The sequence below is a fragment of the Equus asinus genome, chromosome 2, assembly GCF_041296235.1.
Source record: "Equus asinus isolate D_3611 breed Donkey chromosome 2, EquAss-T2T_v2, whole genome shotgun sequence".
NCBI lineage: Eukaryota > Metazoa > Chordata > Mammalia > Perissodactyla > Equidae > Equus > Equus asinus.
Genome location: NC_091791.1, coordinates 139,935,126 through 139,950,887, shown reverse-complemented (window position 1 = coordinate 139,950,887; position 15,762 = coordinate 139,935,126). Strand labels below are relative to the sequence as shown.

At 33.8% G+C, this 15,762-nt stretch overlaps 1 protein-coding gene across 3 annotated transcripts in view; it reads right to left on the bottom strand.

Annotated features, from left to right (window-relative positions):
- Positions 1-15,762, bottom strand: part of ADAM10 (ADAM metallopeptidase domain 10) — a 115,523-nt gene that overhangs the window by 14,651 nt on the left and 85,110 nt on the right. For all 3 annotated transcript variants that reach the window (XM_014839441.3, XM_014839442.3, XM_070500800.1), the window contains 6 exons: positions 12,385-12,548; positions 8,653-8,836; positions 3,732-3,882; positions 2,738-2,921; positions 1,911-2,019; positions 1,223-1,443 (listed from right to left, as the gene is read on the bottom strand). In XM_014839441.3, coding sequence (XP_014694927.1) covers positions 1,223-1,443; positions 1,911-2,019; positions 2,738-2,921; positions 3,732-3,882; positions 8,653-8,836; positions 12,385-12,548 — 1,013 coding nt within the window. The remainder of the gene's footprint in view (positions 1-1,222; positions 1,444-1,910; positions 2,020-2,737; positions 2,922-3,731; positions 3,883-8,652; positions 8,837-12,384; positions 12,549-15,762) is intronic.

Genomic DNA, 15,762 nt, shown 5'->3' with positions numbered 1-15,762 from the left:
AGGAGAAGATTGGCAATAGATGTTAGCTCAGGGCCAATCTTTCAAGCATTAAAACAAGAAAGTGCCAAAAAGGGCTGACAACTACATAGACAACCTTTCGTGTGCTTTTTTTTTTTTTTAAAGATTTTATTTTTTTCCTTTTTCTCCCCAAAGCCCCCCAGTACATAGTTGTATATTCCTCGTTGTGGGTCCTTCTAGTTGTGGCATGTGGGACGCTGCCTCAGCGTGGTTTGATGAGCAGTGCCATGTCCGCACCCAGGATTCGAACCAATGAAACACTGGGCCGCCTGGAGCGGAGCGCGCGAACTTAACCACTCAGCCACGGGGCCAGCCCCTCGTGTGCTCTTAAGGCATCCTCAGTCCTATACACACACACAAAAAATGTAATAAATAATTGCGAAGGAAGGAAAGGAGGAGCAGAGTTCTAAGCCAATTTCCAAAGCAAACTCATTTAGTTCAGGTATAGCACATTCTCAAAAACATCACTTGCAAGCTTCCTACTGATATTTTAATGTAATCACTTAGAAATATGAATATTTAGGTGACTTGAGATAGTCATTCTCAGTGGTCTTTTAAGACAATTTCAGGTAATTCAACATCTGTAAAACTTGGAGAAATGTGGACTTAAAAATAATACAGTTCAGGGGATTTACGTTGGATGAACATCCATAATCATTAACAAATCTGCAAAAGGCTCTGTATCTGATCTTATCCTGTTCAACATTTCCTATCACAGACAAGATGAAGACCCAGAAATTATACTGAAACTTCAGAAAAAAACTTCAGAAATCACCAATTTCTCTTTCATCTCTCCTGTTCAGTGAAGTAGAACCCGCAGCTGGCTATCTGTCACACTGAGACATGGGAGAGGATAAAAACAAGCAGCGCTTTCCAAAACAACTTGAGGAAAAAGACTCATGAAAATGTCCTAATCATATGGACCAAAGAAGGAAGTAACATGAACCAGGGAGCAGAGTAAAACAGAATGACTCCCATCACTTACTAACCAAGCTATTAATGATACACATGTGGAGATTCTGATCACTTTAGAAGAAAATAATCCCCAGGGATATTTGAACTTTAAAAATTATTCAACAGATAAAGTAACTCCAATATGAACAGAAAAGTGATTTTCTCATAACATTGGTGACCTCTAGCCAAGTAAAATTATCATCAAACCATTTTAAGATAAGGTTTCTTTATAAATAAGAACTGTACTTACCACAATCCATTCAGCAATGTTTTCATAGAGCTCTGGACTAAAAATTGCTTTCTTAAGCCTAGCTAGAGGACCATCAGCATCTACTAATCTGCACCGCATGAAAACATCACAGTAGCCTCTAAAATCATTGCAAGGGGATCCAGGTTGCAGGGTGATGGTTCGACCACTGAAATGCTTGCTCCACTGCACAGACCCTGTACTGGCACAAGTTGATGGATCCACTGGAAAATAAGCGCCAAATAAGTTGAAGATCAGATTTCCTATCAGACTTGTTAAAGAGAGAGGGAGGGAAGGAAGAAACTGCCTAAAATCATTACCATGACATTTTATATAGACTGTCATTAGTTAGGCTGGATACCACCATTGGCAATTCACCTTAAATGTTACAATATAAACAAACAACTAGCAACTCCTGACTTAGTGCCTACAATGGTTTTAAAACCTTCTAATAGTGTTTATGCTAATTATTGCTGTAAAACTAGGCTGTTGTCTAGTTTATCATTTTAAAAACACCATAGAGACTGTAATACTAGAAACACAATGCTATGCTACATTTAAAAATTTCTCAAGAGGATCGATTTAGCTAGAAATTATCTGTCCAAACTGCATATCAAGTTTAACACTTAAAATTTAGGAGAAAATAAGGTTTTGAAACAGATTTTATACTCCTGTATTTTAAAAGCCTTACTCTTCTTCATACAGCAGACATGGCATAATTCCTTATCATCTTTGCCATCAGAACTGGCACAGGTACACTCCTCCAGGCCATATTTCTCACAGATGGAACCTGCACATTGCTGAAAGAAAAATCAAAGACCAATTATTGAATACCTATCCGGTCAAACCCCTTGTTCACAGTGGTGGACAGACAGGTATAAGCCTCCAACACCAAAATAAATACGTAGAAATACAAGTGGGGAAAAAAAGAGCATAGATGAGTATCAGAAATGCATCATATAAACACATTGGAAAAAAACTAAGTACAAATAACATAGTACATCTTTTAAAGAAACGGCAACTTTAAAAAGTCTAAACAACACAGAGAAAGAGATTAGATGAGCATCAATTTTATGTTGGTTATTACGGCTCTTTTATAAGAAAAGAAAGACGAAATTTTCCTCATGTGGAAGAAAGTGATTTTTTAGCCAAGAAAACTTTAAAGGCTTCACATTCAGAGAAAATGACCAGAAGAGTTATTTTATTTAGGCTGTTAAAATATGAATATATAAAACTTAAAAGCAGTACGAAGTCACATGCCTAGTTGTATAACTATTTTTCTCTAGAGAATATCAAACACATGCAGTGGCAAGATGAAAGACATGTCAGGAACTAATCGAATGCCACCAGGCACTTCACATAATGCATTCATGGCTTTGGGGGGAATAGATAGGGATATTATTGAATCAGGGACTGAGATTAATTACTTTAACTATGCAGCTTTAATTGTCAACAAATAATTATTCTGAAAAAGCAGGCTTTATAAAACTAAATAAAAAACATAAATCAAATGCTTACCCCATTAATGCACACTTGTGTATGCCTATTACAGTCTGTAAAGTTCTGTTTGGGGTCAGAAGCTGGGCAGAGAGCTGTGACGCCATTACACATTCCTTCTTTTGCACAGTCTGAATCATCCCGACATTTCTCAGTTTTTGACTTGAATGCACACTGTGCTGTACAACAGGGACCCTGACTTGGACTAGAAGAACATTAAGTGATTAAAGAAAATCACTAGAATATTTCCTATATATACAGATATGGTTCTAATTTTTAAGTCATAAACCCTATCTTTTAAATGGTAAGTATGCTACTGGTATACAACTTCATATATGGAATAAGACACTACTAAATTTCAACATTCCAGTAAGTGTAGAAAAGTGATTAAGTGTCTTATTTTTACAATCAAGACATACCATATTCAGCATTCTTATCATATTTGCCTTTAGTGAAAGGCTATAATGGAAAATGGATATAATATTAGGCAAGTTATCAGTATTTTTCATAGTTAGGTGATACATTAGTCAATTTATCAATTTTTCTCACATTTATATGCTAAAATCAAACTAGGATACATAGACCAGCCATTTAAAAAGTCCTACACAAACAATATTCTATTGCTTATATCTATCACTACTGAAGTAATTTGACAAGTGAAATAATTATATGACACTAAGTTCTAAAAGCATGGAATCCATATTAAATATTTAAAGTTAAAAATCTAAAAATATGGATGGTAGCCACATTTTTAAAGCTAGGAACTAAATAGTTTGTGTGTCATTGAGCATCCTTTTCATGTTCCTTTTTAACACCCACCACATAAATTACAACTAGGTCACACTGCCAACAACAGTGCACTAAGCAGTGCTACACCAGAAAATAAATAAAACCAAACAACAACAAAGTCAAAGTTTCAAAACCATCTGCATCTCTCAATCTCAGTTTTAAATTTATCATAACTGCCTTCAGGTGACTTTATGGAACATAACCATTACTGGAATTAGCAAGGTACCTGCACTGTTTTCCAGGCTTCAGCTTGCACTTTTTCCCCTCTGGCTGGTTTGCATCATAGCAGCACTCATCTTTACACTGGTCACTATAGCCACAATCACATTCTTCACCTTGCTCTACCATTCCATTGCCACAAATAGGTTGGCCAGATTCTGAGGGAAATAAGACAAAGTAAGCCTTGTATGCACACTTTAATTTTATTTAAATTCATAAACTCTTCAGAGCCTCGTAACAAAGGGAGAAAAGAAAATTCTGATAAGAAAAGTAGAACAAACTAAGAATCTGGAAATCAGCAGACCTAATTCTAACAGTGGCTCAGTCACTAACCAGCAATGTGGCCTTCGGCAAGTCACTTCCCTTTTGGGCAGCCTCAGTTTCTTAATCTGTATAGTGAGGGGATTTGACCTGATGGTCCCTGCTAAGGCCCCTTCTAGAAGTGGTAACCTTCTATTTAGGCCATGCCACAGTGAGCTTTATTGAACAATGACCGTATATTTATATTAGACAAACAGAAATTAAGTTAGTGCTTCATCAACCAGAAAAAAATTTAAACTTTTTGTTAGACAGAAAATACAAATAGAAGTTAAGTTAGTGCTTCATCAACCAGAAAAAAATTAAAACTTTTTGTTAGACAAAAATTTCAAACACACACAGAAGTAGTAAACAAATAATACAATGAACTCCCATGTACCAATCACTGAGCTTTAACAAGTGTCAACAACATGCTGTAAACAACTCCACCAAAAATATTCATTTGTTTTTGTAAATACTCCAGGATGAATATAAGAAATAAGGAGTTTTTCCTTTTTTAAATCTACCCATAATACCATTATCATATCTAAAAATATCAACAACATGCTTAATAGCATCGAAAGCCAATCCACGTTCAATTTTCCTCAACTGTCTCTTCACAATTGGTTTATCTGAACCAAGTTCCACACAAGGTTCCCCAACCTCTCTTCCCATGGTTGCTTCTGGTTGACATGTATCTTAAGTTCTGTTAATATACAACAGGTTCCTTCCTCTCTTTTTATTCTTACAGTATTTATTTATTAAAGAAATTGGGTCATTTTGTCCTATGGAATTTCCCACATTCTATTTGGCTGATTGTATCCTAGTCAATAAGGGACTTTTTAAAAATACACATTAATTTTGCTCCTTAGCTAGACCAAGCTCCCCAATGGAAAAATCATGTATTATTTATATCTTGTATTCCCACCAAGTTGAGCAGTAATGAGTCAAATCTTGGTTCACTAAGGTTAGAGTGTTGGGTCAAAGCACAGGGAATAATTTTAGAAAAATTCTTAGGCTCTCTTTTAAAGTTCTTTGATTTTTGCCAATGGAGTTTAAAATTAGAACAGGAATGCTACTCTTTGTAAGATCACAAAATCACAGAACTTTAGCATCTGCAGGGAAATGATAAAAATCAAATGCCTTCATTTTATAGAAAAGAAAACTGACTTAGAGAGAGTTTGTGACTTACGAGAAACCATTTCTCCCAGTGTGGGCAAAACACAGGCTAAACCTAGGCCTCCTAGATCTAAGATCTGGTGCTCTCTCCTTCTACTACACCAAATCATTGTGGAAAATAACTGTAGTACAGGCTTCAAACTGAGAACTGAGTAAGTAGAAGGGAATACATCTCAAGCACAGGAACCCAACATGAAGCATATCTGAATCAAAAATATTCTAGGAAGATTAGCTTTATATTCAGAAAGATCAATTTTATCTTAACCACATCAAATATTAAAGGAAATCTTGGAGGAAACTGAAGCTCGCATCCCTCTCTTTCATTTTATACCATCTCCTTTGCCCTCTAAAACTAGAAGCATGCACATGCATATATACACTAAGTAAATAATAATGATTTTTCTAAAGTCTGGTAATAATCATTTTTTAATTCATGTGACATGTAATTTAGGAGAAGAGGAAAAATGATAAAGCCAAAAAGCCTTTGATGCAATATTTACTACATATTAATTTTCATTTCATATAGAAATATCACTTCAAATCAGCTATTTGCGAACAGCTTAAACACATAGAAAAGGTGCTGTTTAAATGCAAAAATTATAATAGGTACATATTTCATTTTAATTTAAGAAATAAATTTCCTTCCCGTAATATCTACAAAGCAATATGCTCATTTTTAAAAGTTAGAAAGTTTATTGTGAAAACTCTATTCACAAATGAAGAATCTATTTAGCATTTCTGTGTTAAAAAGCTTTAGAGAAACTACCACTGATAACAACAATAACAAAAATGACATCAATGTAATTTTAATCTGCCCCTTTAAAAGAAAAAGAAGGCTTTAAAAGAAAAGGCCAATAAATAAAAGTAAAAATTGATAATTTGGATCTCATCAAAATTTAACTTTTCCTCTGGGAAAGACTCTGAAGAGGATGAAAAGACAAGCTACAGAGTGGGATAAAATATCTGCAGACCAATATCTGACAAACTACTACTATCTAGCCTACATAAAGAACTCTCAAAACTCAACAGAAAAAAAATCCAATTAGAAATGGCCAAGAAACATGGACATTTCACCAAAGAAGATATACAGATGGCAAATAAGCACATGAAAAGATATTCAACATCGTTACTCATCAGAAAAATACAAATTAAAATCACAATATCACTATACACCTATCAGAAAGGGATACAAAAAAATAATAAAAATACCAAAAGCTGGCAAGGATACAGAGAAATTAGATCCTCAAACACTACTAATGGGAATGTAAAATAGTACAGTCATTCTGGAAAACTGTTTGGCAGTTTTGAATAAATAAAAACATAATTAATTAGTATATGATCCAGCAGTTGGATTTGGGGGCATTCTTCCCAGAGAAATAAAAACTTATGCTCACATAAAAAAACCTGTACATGAATGTTTATGGCTGCTTTATTCATAATAGCCAAAAACTGAAAATAGCCCAGATGTCCTTTAACGGGTGAATGGTTAAACTGTGGTACAGACATACCATGGGATACCACTCAGCAGTAAAAAGGAACAAACCATTGATATAGGCAACAACTTGGATGAATTTTCAGGGAATTATGCTGAGTGAAAAAAGCCAATCCCAAAAGGTTACATATTGTATGCTTCCATTTATATAACAGTTTTGAAGTGACAAAATTTTAGGAATGGAGAATGGTTTGGTGGGGCTGGTGAGGGGACAGCAGGAGGGAGGCGGGTGTAGTTATAAAAGGGTAACACTAAGAGTTTCTTGTGGTGATGGAACTGTTTTGTTGGTGGTGGATACATAAACCCATACATGTGATAAAATTGCATGGAACTAAACAAACAGAGAGAGAAATGAGAACAAGAAAAACTGGGGAAATCTGAATAAGATCTGTGGATCGTATCAATGTCAATATCCTGGCTGTGATACTGTACCATACAGTTTTGCAAGATGTTACCATTACAGGGAAATGGTTGAAGAGTACATGGAATCTCCATTATTTCTTAAAACTTCATGTGAATCTAAATTATCTCTATAAAAATTTTAATTAAAAACAAAAGGTCATAATGTTATGTCAATTACATCTCAATTAAAAAAAAAAAACAAAAGGCTATGCTTATCTGGAAAACTTCCTCAATTCTTTCTCCTATGTGGTCATACGTTTAACCCATCTGTGAGTATGCTTTACGTGTAAGGTGAGCAGGCCTTGGTGTTTGCCCTCAAGTAACTTATAACGTTGTGAAATAGGACCCAAATAAACATAATACAAGGTAGAATATTTAGAACACACTAAATGCCACAAGAGAGGCATAACAGATGAATAGATAAACAAAATGTGGTCTACCCATACAATGGAATATTATTCAGCCATAAAAAAGAGCAACATTCTGATACACGCTACAACTTGGATGAATCTTGAAAATATTATATTAAGTGAAATAAGCCAGACACAAAAGGACAAATATTGTACGATCCCACTTATATGAGGGACCTAGGATAGGCAACCTCATAGAGACAGAAAATAAATTAGAGGTTACTGGGGGCTGAGGAGAGAGGGGAGCAGGAGTTATTGCTTATTGGTTACAGAACTTCTATTTGGAGAGATGAAAAAAGTTTAGAAATGGATTATGATAACAGCTGCACAACATTGTGAATGTACTCAATTGCCAGTGAATTGTACACCTAAAACTAGTTTAAATACGAATTTTATGTTATATATATATCTTACCATAATAAGAAAAAAAAAGAATCTCATAGCAGCTTTATTCATATTAGCCCAAACCTGAAAAGCCCATGTGTTCAGTAATAGGACAGTGCATGAGCAAACTGTGATATATTCATACAATGCAGTACTATTCAGCAATAAAAAATGGAACAAAATGCTAATGATGAATCTCAAAATACTATGCTGAGTGAAAACAGCCTTCCACAAAAGGGTACAAATTGTATGATTTCATTAATATGAATTAAAACAAGCAAAATTTATTTATGGTGACATAAATCAGAATAGTGCTTGCCTCTCAGGGTGTGCTGGGGGCACAGACTGATTGGGGAGGGAAATGAAAGAACTTTCTAGGGTGATAGAAATGCTCTATATTTTGTTAGGTGCTTAGGTTACGCTGGTGAATGCATTTGTCAAAGCTCATCAAATGGTGGACTTAAGATTTGTGCATTTCACTTACATAAACAACAAAAAAGAATCACAAACAATATTGAACTCTAGTTAATGATACGTAGGGGGAAGTGTTCAGGGCTGAGGTATACTGATATCTACAATCCACTTTAAAGTGTAACAAAAAAACATGGACTGAGGGACAGATAGATTGATAAATATGTGATAAAGCAAATACAGCAAAGTATTAACAACTATAAAATATAGGTGGGTGGGTACATGGGTGTTTACCATATAATTCTTTCAAATTTGCAAATATTCATAATAAAACATTGGGACAATATACATACCAACAAAACAGTTGTTTCTCTTCTTCTCAAGAACTTGGCTTATATTTCTAATACTACAGAGTGAGAATTTATTGTTGTTAAGTTTGTCCCCAGATGTTGCTCTTGCATACATGATGTAATTGCCATTTTCTTTTTGTCCTAAATTCTTCGATTCTCCTGGAGTGCACTCTGTTCCAGAATCATGCTGTCAAACAGAACAGAGTTACATAAACAGGAAGTAAAATAAGGTTTTCAGGTCATCTGATTAAATGTAATTTCTCATCAGAAGAACCATGGAATCTTGTCGACTCTCCTTTAGAAAGGAGCTTACAATTGTTTTAGACTGTGAGAAGGAAAACAATCTACTCTTTTAGGGGCCACTATCTTAGAAGGGAAGGAAAAATCAGTGAAGGTCTAACCACAACAATTTATAGCTTTGTAAGTAGGGAATAGAATGGAGGATAAACTGTCATAAAATTCTATTTAAAAAAAGCTCATCTACTTTTAAAATTAGTAACAGGAATATAACCTACTTAAAAACTACTGAATATTCTTTAAAATACACACTAAATTACATGTTATAGCTAGTTCAGAGGAGACAGAGGTGGGGAAAGATAAGAAACAAAAGAGAATGGCATGTGGCTAATTACACACATGATAGGCATTTAAGAGAGTTGACTTATTAACTAGTACATAGGAGAGAGAAGTAAATGCTGACTAGGGATAGAAACACAATGATCTATTTTTCAGTAAAAATTAAGAAAAGCCCAGAGGCTGGGGCTGACTCCGTGGCCGAGTGGTTAAGTTCCTGCGCTCCGCTGGGGCGGCCCAGGGTTCGGATCCTGGGTGCGGACATGGCACCACTCGTCAGGCCACGTTGAGGCGGCGTCCCACATCCCACAACTAGAAGGACCTGCAACTAAGATATACAACTGTGTACAGGGAGGGTTTGGGGAGATAAAGCAGAAAAAAATAAAATAAAATAGTCTCTCTATATTTAAAAAAAAAAAAGAAAGAAAGAAAAGCCCAGAGGTAAAACCACAACATTACTCTACAGAATAAAACAGGAGACATACATGTACATATGCATAGAAATGGTCTTTGGTGTTGCTAAATATTATTGAATTATTAGATACATACAGAAAAGTACCAAACCACAGCTCCATGAATTTTCTCAAAGTAAATACACTTATGTGACCAGCATTGAGATCAAACTTGTCAGAAAGGGTGGAAAACATTGCTCCTAGAGTAAGAGTTCTATATAATTAAATTATTGTTTTGAATACCCAAGAATACTACCCTCCAGAAAGAAAAGGAATCTCAAACTTCATCTAAGTTATTTTCATTTTCTACTCCCCAATCTAAAGCAACTATTAAAAATACGATACATTTATTTTTATTCTTCCTGATACATCTTGCCTTCCTCCTGAACCTAGAATCAGTATGTAATAACCCTTTACTATTCTCCACTATTTTCTTGCCTTATGTTTTCATTCTATAGAATTTAACTTGGTTCCTGATAACGTATGGCACTGGAATTATTCTCAGCATTAGAATTTCAGAAATAGAAAGAAAAAAATCCCAATACTACATAACTGTTGATGTCATCACAGAATATCTTACTACCTTTCAATTGAATAAGTATTAGTGTGTGTCCAATATTAGACAAGGAGGAACTAAAATATAATATAAAACCATAAGGATGAGTTAAGGCACCGTCCCTAGCCCTCAAAAGACTTAGATTCTTTTTAAAAGGCATAGCAAATTTTGATATCCCTGCCTAGTCTGACTCTCTGCCCCATAAATCCATGACAGATATTACTAATCAATTATTATTTTACTAGCCCAGAGGACATTGTAATGGATCATCATTAATGACCATGGAAGGAGGAATGGGTTATAAACAAGCATGGCTACTACTTATCATCACAAAAGGGTTTAATAAAACAAGCATACAAATAAGCAAAACATAAAATAGAATAGAAAGGCCATCTTGACCATACCCCAAAAAGTGCTGTCAGAACTCAAATAAAGAGAATGATTTCACAAAGAAACTATCTTAGTTTGACAAGAAAAACTCCTTCCTGACTATAAAAACAATACATATTCTTCCAGAAAATGTACAAAAGAAAAAACAGATAAAAATTCAATCATAATCCACCACCCACAATAACTACTAACATTTAGGTCTATTTCCTACCTGACCTGTATCTAGTCATATCATATTTTAATACAAAATTTGGGCTATACCATGTGTACAGTTATATCCATGGTTTCTTTCAGCTTAACAGGATAGGGGAAGCACTGAAAAACTTGATCTTTAAATGACTGCAGAGCATTCTATGATACTTTCCTACTGTGGGGCCACTTAGGCTGTTTAAAATTTTTTGCTATTATAAATAAAACTGCAATGGATACCTTTTTTATTTTCATTTTTGAAATGTACATAAATCTTTGACAGATTCTGCATTTATTTCTTTTAGTTGGATTCCCAGAGGTAGAGTTATTGAGTTAAAAGGTCAAACATTTTAAGGGTCCTGATATACTGCCAAGCTGCCTGACAAAAGGGCCATAACAACACGGATCAAGATTTCAGTAGGCAGAGATGGGAAGAAATTGACTTCTTGGCAGAAGGAAAGTTTTTAAAGGACAATAAAGTACTTAATTTGACACGAGAGGGGAGATAACACTGGAAATATACTTGGATCCAAATTATGAAAAACCCTAAATGCTAAGATAAGGAAACTCTATCAGCAGGTACTAGAAGTAAGGTTGTAAACAGAAGTAACATGATCAGAATGATCAAAACTATACCGTATATGTATGGTAGCATGAACAACATGCACAAAGGAAAGGGGTATGATTAGGCATGGCAGAATCATTAAAAGTAGTCTGGTATGATAGGAAAAGATAGCAAAGTAGACAAAGAATATGAACCAATTTATCCACTAAACAATAAGCAATAAGTAATATAGTATTAATGTACTAAAAACACCTTTTCTGGCAACTGAGTATGAAATAGATGAAAATCACTGAATCTGAATCAAAAGTCGGCAAACAGTAGCCCATAGCCCATTTTCATACGGCCTAAGCTAAGAATGGTTTTTCCAGGTTTAAAGGATTGCAAAAACAACAAAGAAAAATATGCAACAGAGGCCAAATGTTACCCCCAAAGCCTAGAATATTTACTAGTAGGTCCTATACAGAAAAAATTTGTCGACCCTATTCTGGATGATGGGCATAGGAGAGTTTGTTGTACTATTTTTCTCTACTTTTGTGTATGTTAAAAATTTTTCATACTGAAAGATTTTAAAATGTCAATCTCATTCTAAAGTAAAGAAAGACAAATCTAATACACTCCAATAATGCTTTAACAGAAACCAAGCAAAAAAACAAACCCCTCCACAATTTGCTAACATTCAAAATGTACTTTAAACAATGACAAATGATTCTCATTCAACAAATATTTGAATGAACCATATACCAGGCACTGTTCTAGGGCCAGGAGACATAGAAGTAAATGAAACAGACAAAATCCTTGCCCTCATAGACTTCTGGCATTGTTATACTTACTTTGTTATTTCTGTCACAAATATTCTTTCTCCCTTTCAGTATGGTCAAGTACATTACTGTATTCTGACATATGAAAACTAAACATTCATATGTACTTGTTTTCACTGTGAACAAAAAAAATCTCTCAACATATAAGTTACGTTAATAACTTTAAAAATCTACTAATCAGGCAATACTTACTGGAGAACCAAAGTTATGTCCAACTTCATGAGCAAAAGTAATGTGAGACACTTTGGGGGGTACATGAGACCCATAGTTCTGAACAGTAATAATTCCAGTGTTCAAGGACTTCTTCTTACCATCTGAATACAGCTTACTTTTTTCACATATTCCTCCAGAGCTTCCTAATTCAGAAGAAAAGATGGCTAAATTAGCATCAATTTTCCAAAAAAATAACTTTCTAATATATGCTGTATTAAATTAAAACATTTTATATTTTGAGTCCAAAATACAACAGGTATCCACAAATATCAAATACTCAAGTTTCTTTGATCCAAGATTAGGAAGCCATTTCAAATAAAAATTTTAATGGCACACATAAAGAAATTCCCAGGTTTGAGTACAAAGCTCTTATAAAATGTTCCTCTTCATAATAAAACACCCCCCAATTTTTGCTCCCATTAATTTAGCAAAATAAATATTTAAGTGTCTATTAAATTTGAATATATCAGTATTTACAGTGAATCAAAGCCTATACCTTTTCATCTTTTAAAAAGAAAATTTATATTTAACTTAAATGAAAATTGAACAAAATATTCTCAAGTAGAATCTGAAAAGTCACTTCTACAAACAATAGCAGGGACACATAGGAGTATGTGATTCACTATTCTGTGAGGCAACATACAATATATTTAAAAAAAAGAAAAGACTTAGAGGCGGGGGGCTGGGGAAAATAGGGAGAGGTTGGTAAAAGGTAGAAACTTTTAAGATGAATAAGGTCTGAAGATCGAATGTATAACATGATGACTATAGTTGATAACACTGTATTATACAAATGAAATCTGCCAAGAGAGTAGAACCTAAACATTCTCACTAAAAAAAGAAAAGAAAAAGGTAAATATGTGAACTGATGGATGTGTTAATTAACTTAATGGGGGAATCCTTTCATAATGTATACGAATATTAACTCATCACGGTGATTTGATCACACCTTAAATATCTTACAATTTTATTTGTCAATTATACCCTGATAAAGCTGAAAAAAAAAAAAGGAAAAAGCAAAGAATTATGTCAAGTGGGTAAAACAAAAAGGAGGAGGGAAGGAAGGAGAGAAGGTAGGAAGGGAAAGAGCAACTGTGGCAAAAGGTTAACCGATTAATCTATCAGTTCACTCCATTATTCTTGCAACTTTTCAATAGTTTTGAAATTTCTTTCAAAATAATTTCAAAAAATTAAATTATGATTTTCCAATGTCTTGAGAATACTTTCAAATTTTAAAAGAAAACTTGTAATTCTACTTTTATCACACATATTAAACCATTTTAAAATTCACCTGTTCATTAATAGTTCCTGAACTTTAGATTAGAGCTTAATACCAAAAAAAGTGCTAAAGTGCTAAAAGCAGTTAACATAAGAAATTAGAAAAAGAACAACAAGAAAATCAGAAACTGGCTGGCCAATCCATGTCTTTATGTACACTGCACCAAGAAGACCACAACTCTTTTAATAACTCTATGAAAGACTTTTAGTGAGAAGTTCTTTAGTTTACAATCACATTTAAAAGCTTTCTCTATTTGATTTTTCATTAAAATACAATCAAATGCATTAGGGTATTCTGATAACTGGATCAAATTATTTCACATTAACTTTCCACACACAAAGTTACAACATAGTTTTATTAAATGATTAAAAAAATCTAATATTTATAATCCCTGATAAAGCATATAATAGAAGGCAATTCAAAATAGATCTGCAAAAATGGCATGACATTACAATTGCTGCCCTCTTCCTTTTAATATTAGAAAGTGTATGGCAACAAACCATAAGTTTGAATTACTGTTACAGTATGATTTAGGAAGTTGAAATGATCATGTGATTCACAGAAAACCGAAAGACTGAGCCATATGCAGATTTTAACCAGCAAAAGATTGACAACCTTTATGATATTCAAAACTTACTATCTTTTCTACACAGAAAACTAAATAAAAAGAACAGCAAATGATTTGTGAATATTTAATATCTTTTCTTAAGCTAGTTCTACTTTTGGAGATGAGTCCTAAGGACTGTATCACTATTTCTAGAAAATAGAAAACATATGAATAAGCACTCTGTATGTAATAATTATAGTCTACATTAGTGACGATTTGTCATACGGAAATTGGTCCAATGCAGTACTGCCAAAGTTGAATTAAGCATAGAAGACTCCACACTGCAAATCTTTATCAGTTAAAAAAAAAAAAGTAAACAGCATATATTAAAAACTCTAATATACTTTTCTGCATTTTTAAGGTCTATCTAGTTTAAGGGAAGATCATACACAAATTTGAGTGTATTCTTCTGAACTATAATCTTTGTAATTCATACCTTGTTTAACTTCCTAAACAACTGCTTTTGGTTTTAATGACTATGGCTTATAGGAAAGTTTAATATTTATTACAGACTAATAGCATACATTGGAATAATTCAATTATATAGGAAAAAATAAAATACTCTACCTAATTTTAAAAGTTATGGTTTAATTTTTTTAAAATACTGCAGCTAGTTTTGATATGCCAGAAACTCAATCAGTGATAAGATATCATATCTACCTATAACCAAATCATAACTCAAGTTCAGTAGTTGCTTCATATTATAAATTTAAAATTTTGCTACATATAATCATTAGTGAAAAAACATAAATGTGAATAACAATGAGAAAGGTAAAATGTTTTAAGTCAAGTCAAAGTAATTACTGATGACTCAATAATCAACAAAGAAGTATAAGGATATTTTTTCTATCTACAAGATAAACTTTAAAACAGACACTCCCCCCAACCAAAAACAAATTAGAAAAACTATAAGGGTAATATAAGACCTTGACAGAGTCAATAAACACAGGTTTGATGTGAGCAGGCCTAAACACCTAAAACTTAATAGTAGCATGCTGACCACACAATATTAATCTACTGAGGAGCAATTTGAACCGGACCATAACACCACTCCCGGATCGGTTATTAGGAGATGTCTAAGCGCATTTCTTTGCCTTTCCTGTTTGGGAAGCAGTACTACATGTAATGGGTATGGACCAGAGATGTTAAACATCTTGTAAGGGACAGTCAAAACCTGCACAAAATCCCAACGTCAAGTCCTGCTGCAACATTCCAATGACGCAATTCTCCTAGCCTCGTAATTAGACTTTCAAGCAAGAGGTTAAGAATCTGATAGGCTCTGTGGGTTACCTTGAGAACCCCGTGTTGATCCCTATATGCCCTCAAATACTAATACATAAAGTTCAACTAAAATTTCTAAACCAAGAAAAACAAACATTCCTACCAAACGAAATGTCTCCAAAAAATCTTCATAAATGGTCACAGGAAAATGGAATCGTGCAGGATTAACTACGGAGATGAATTCCAGAGT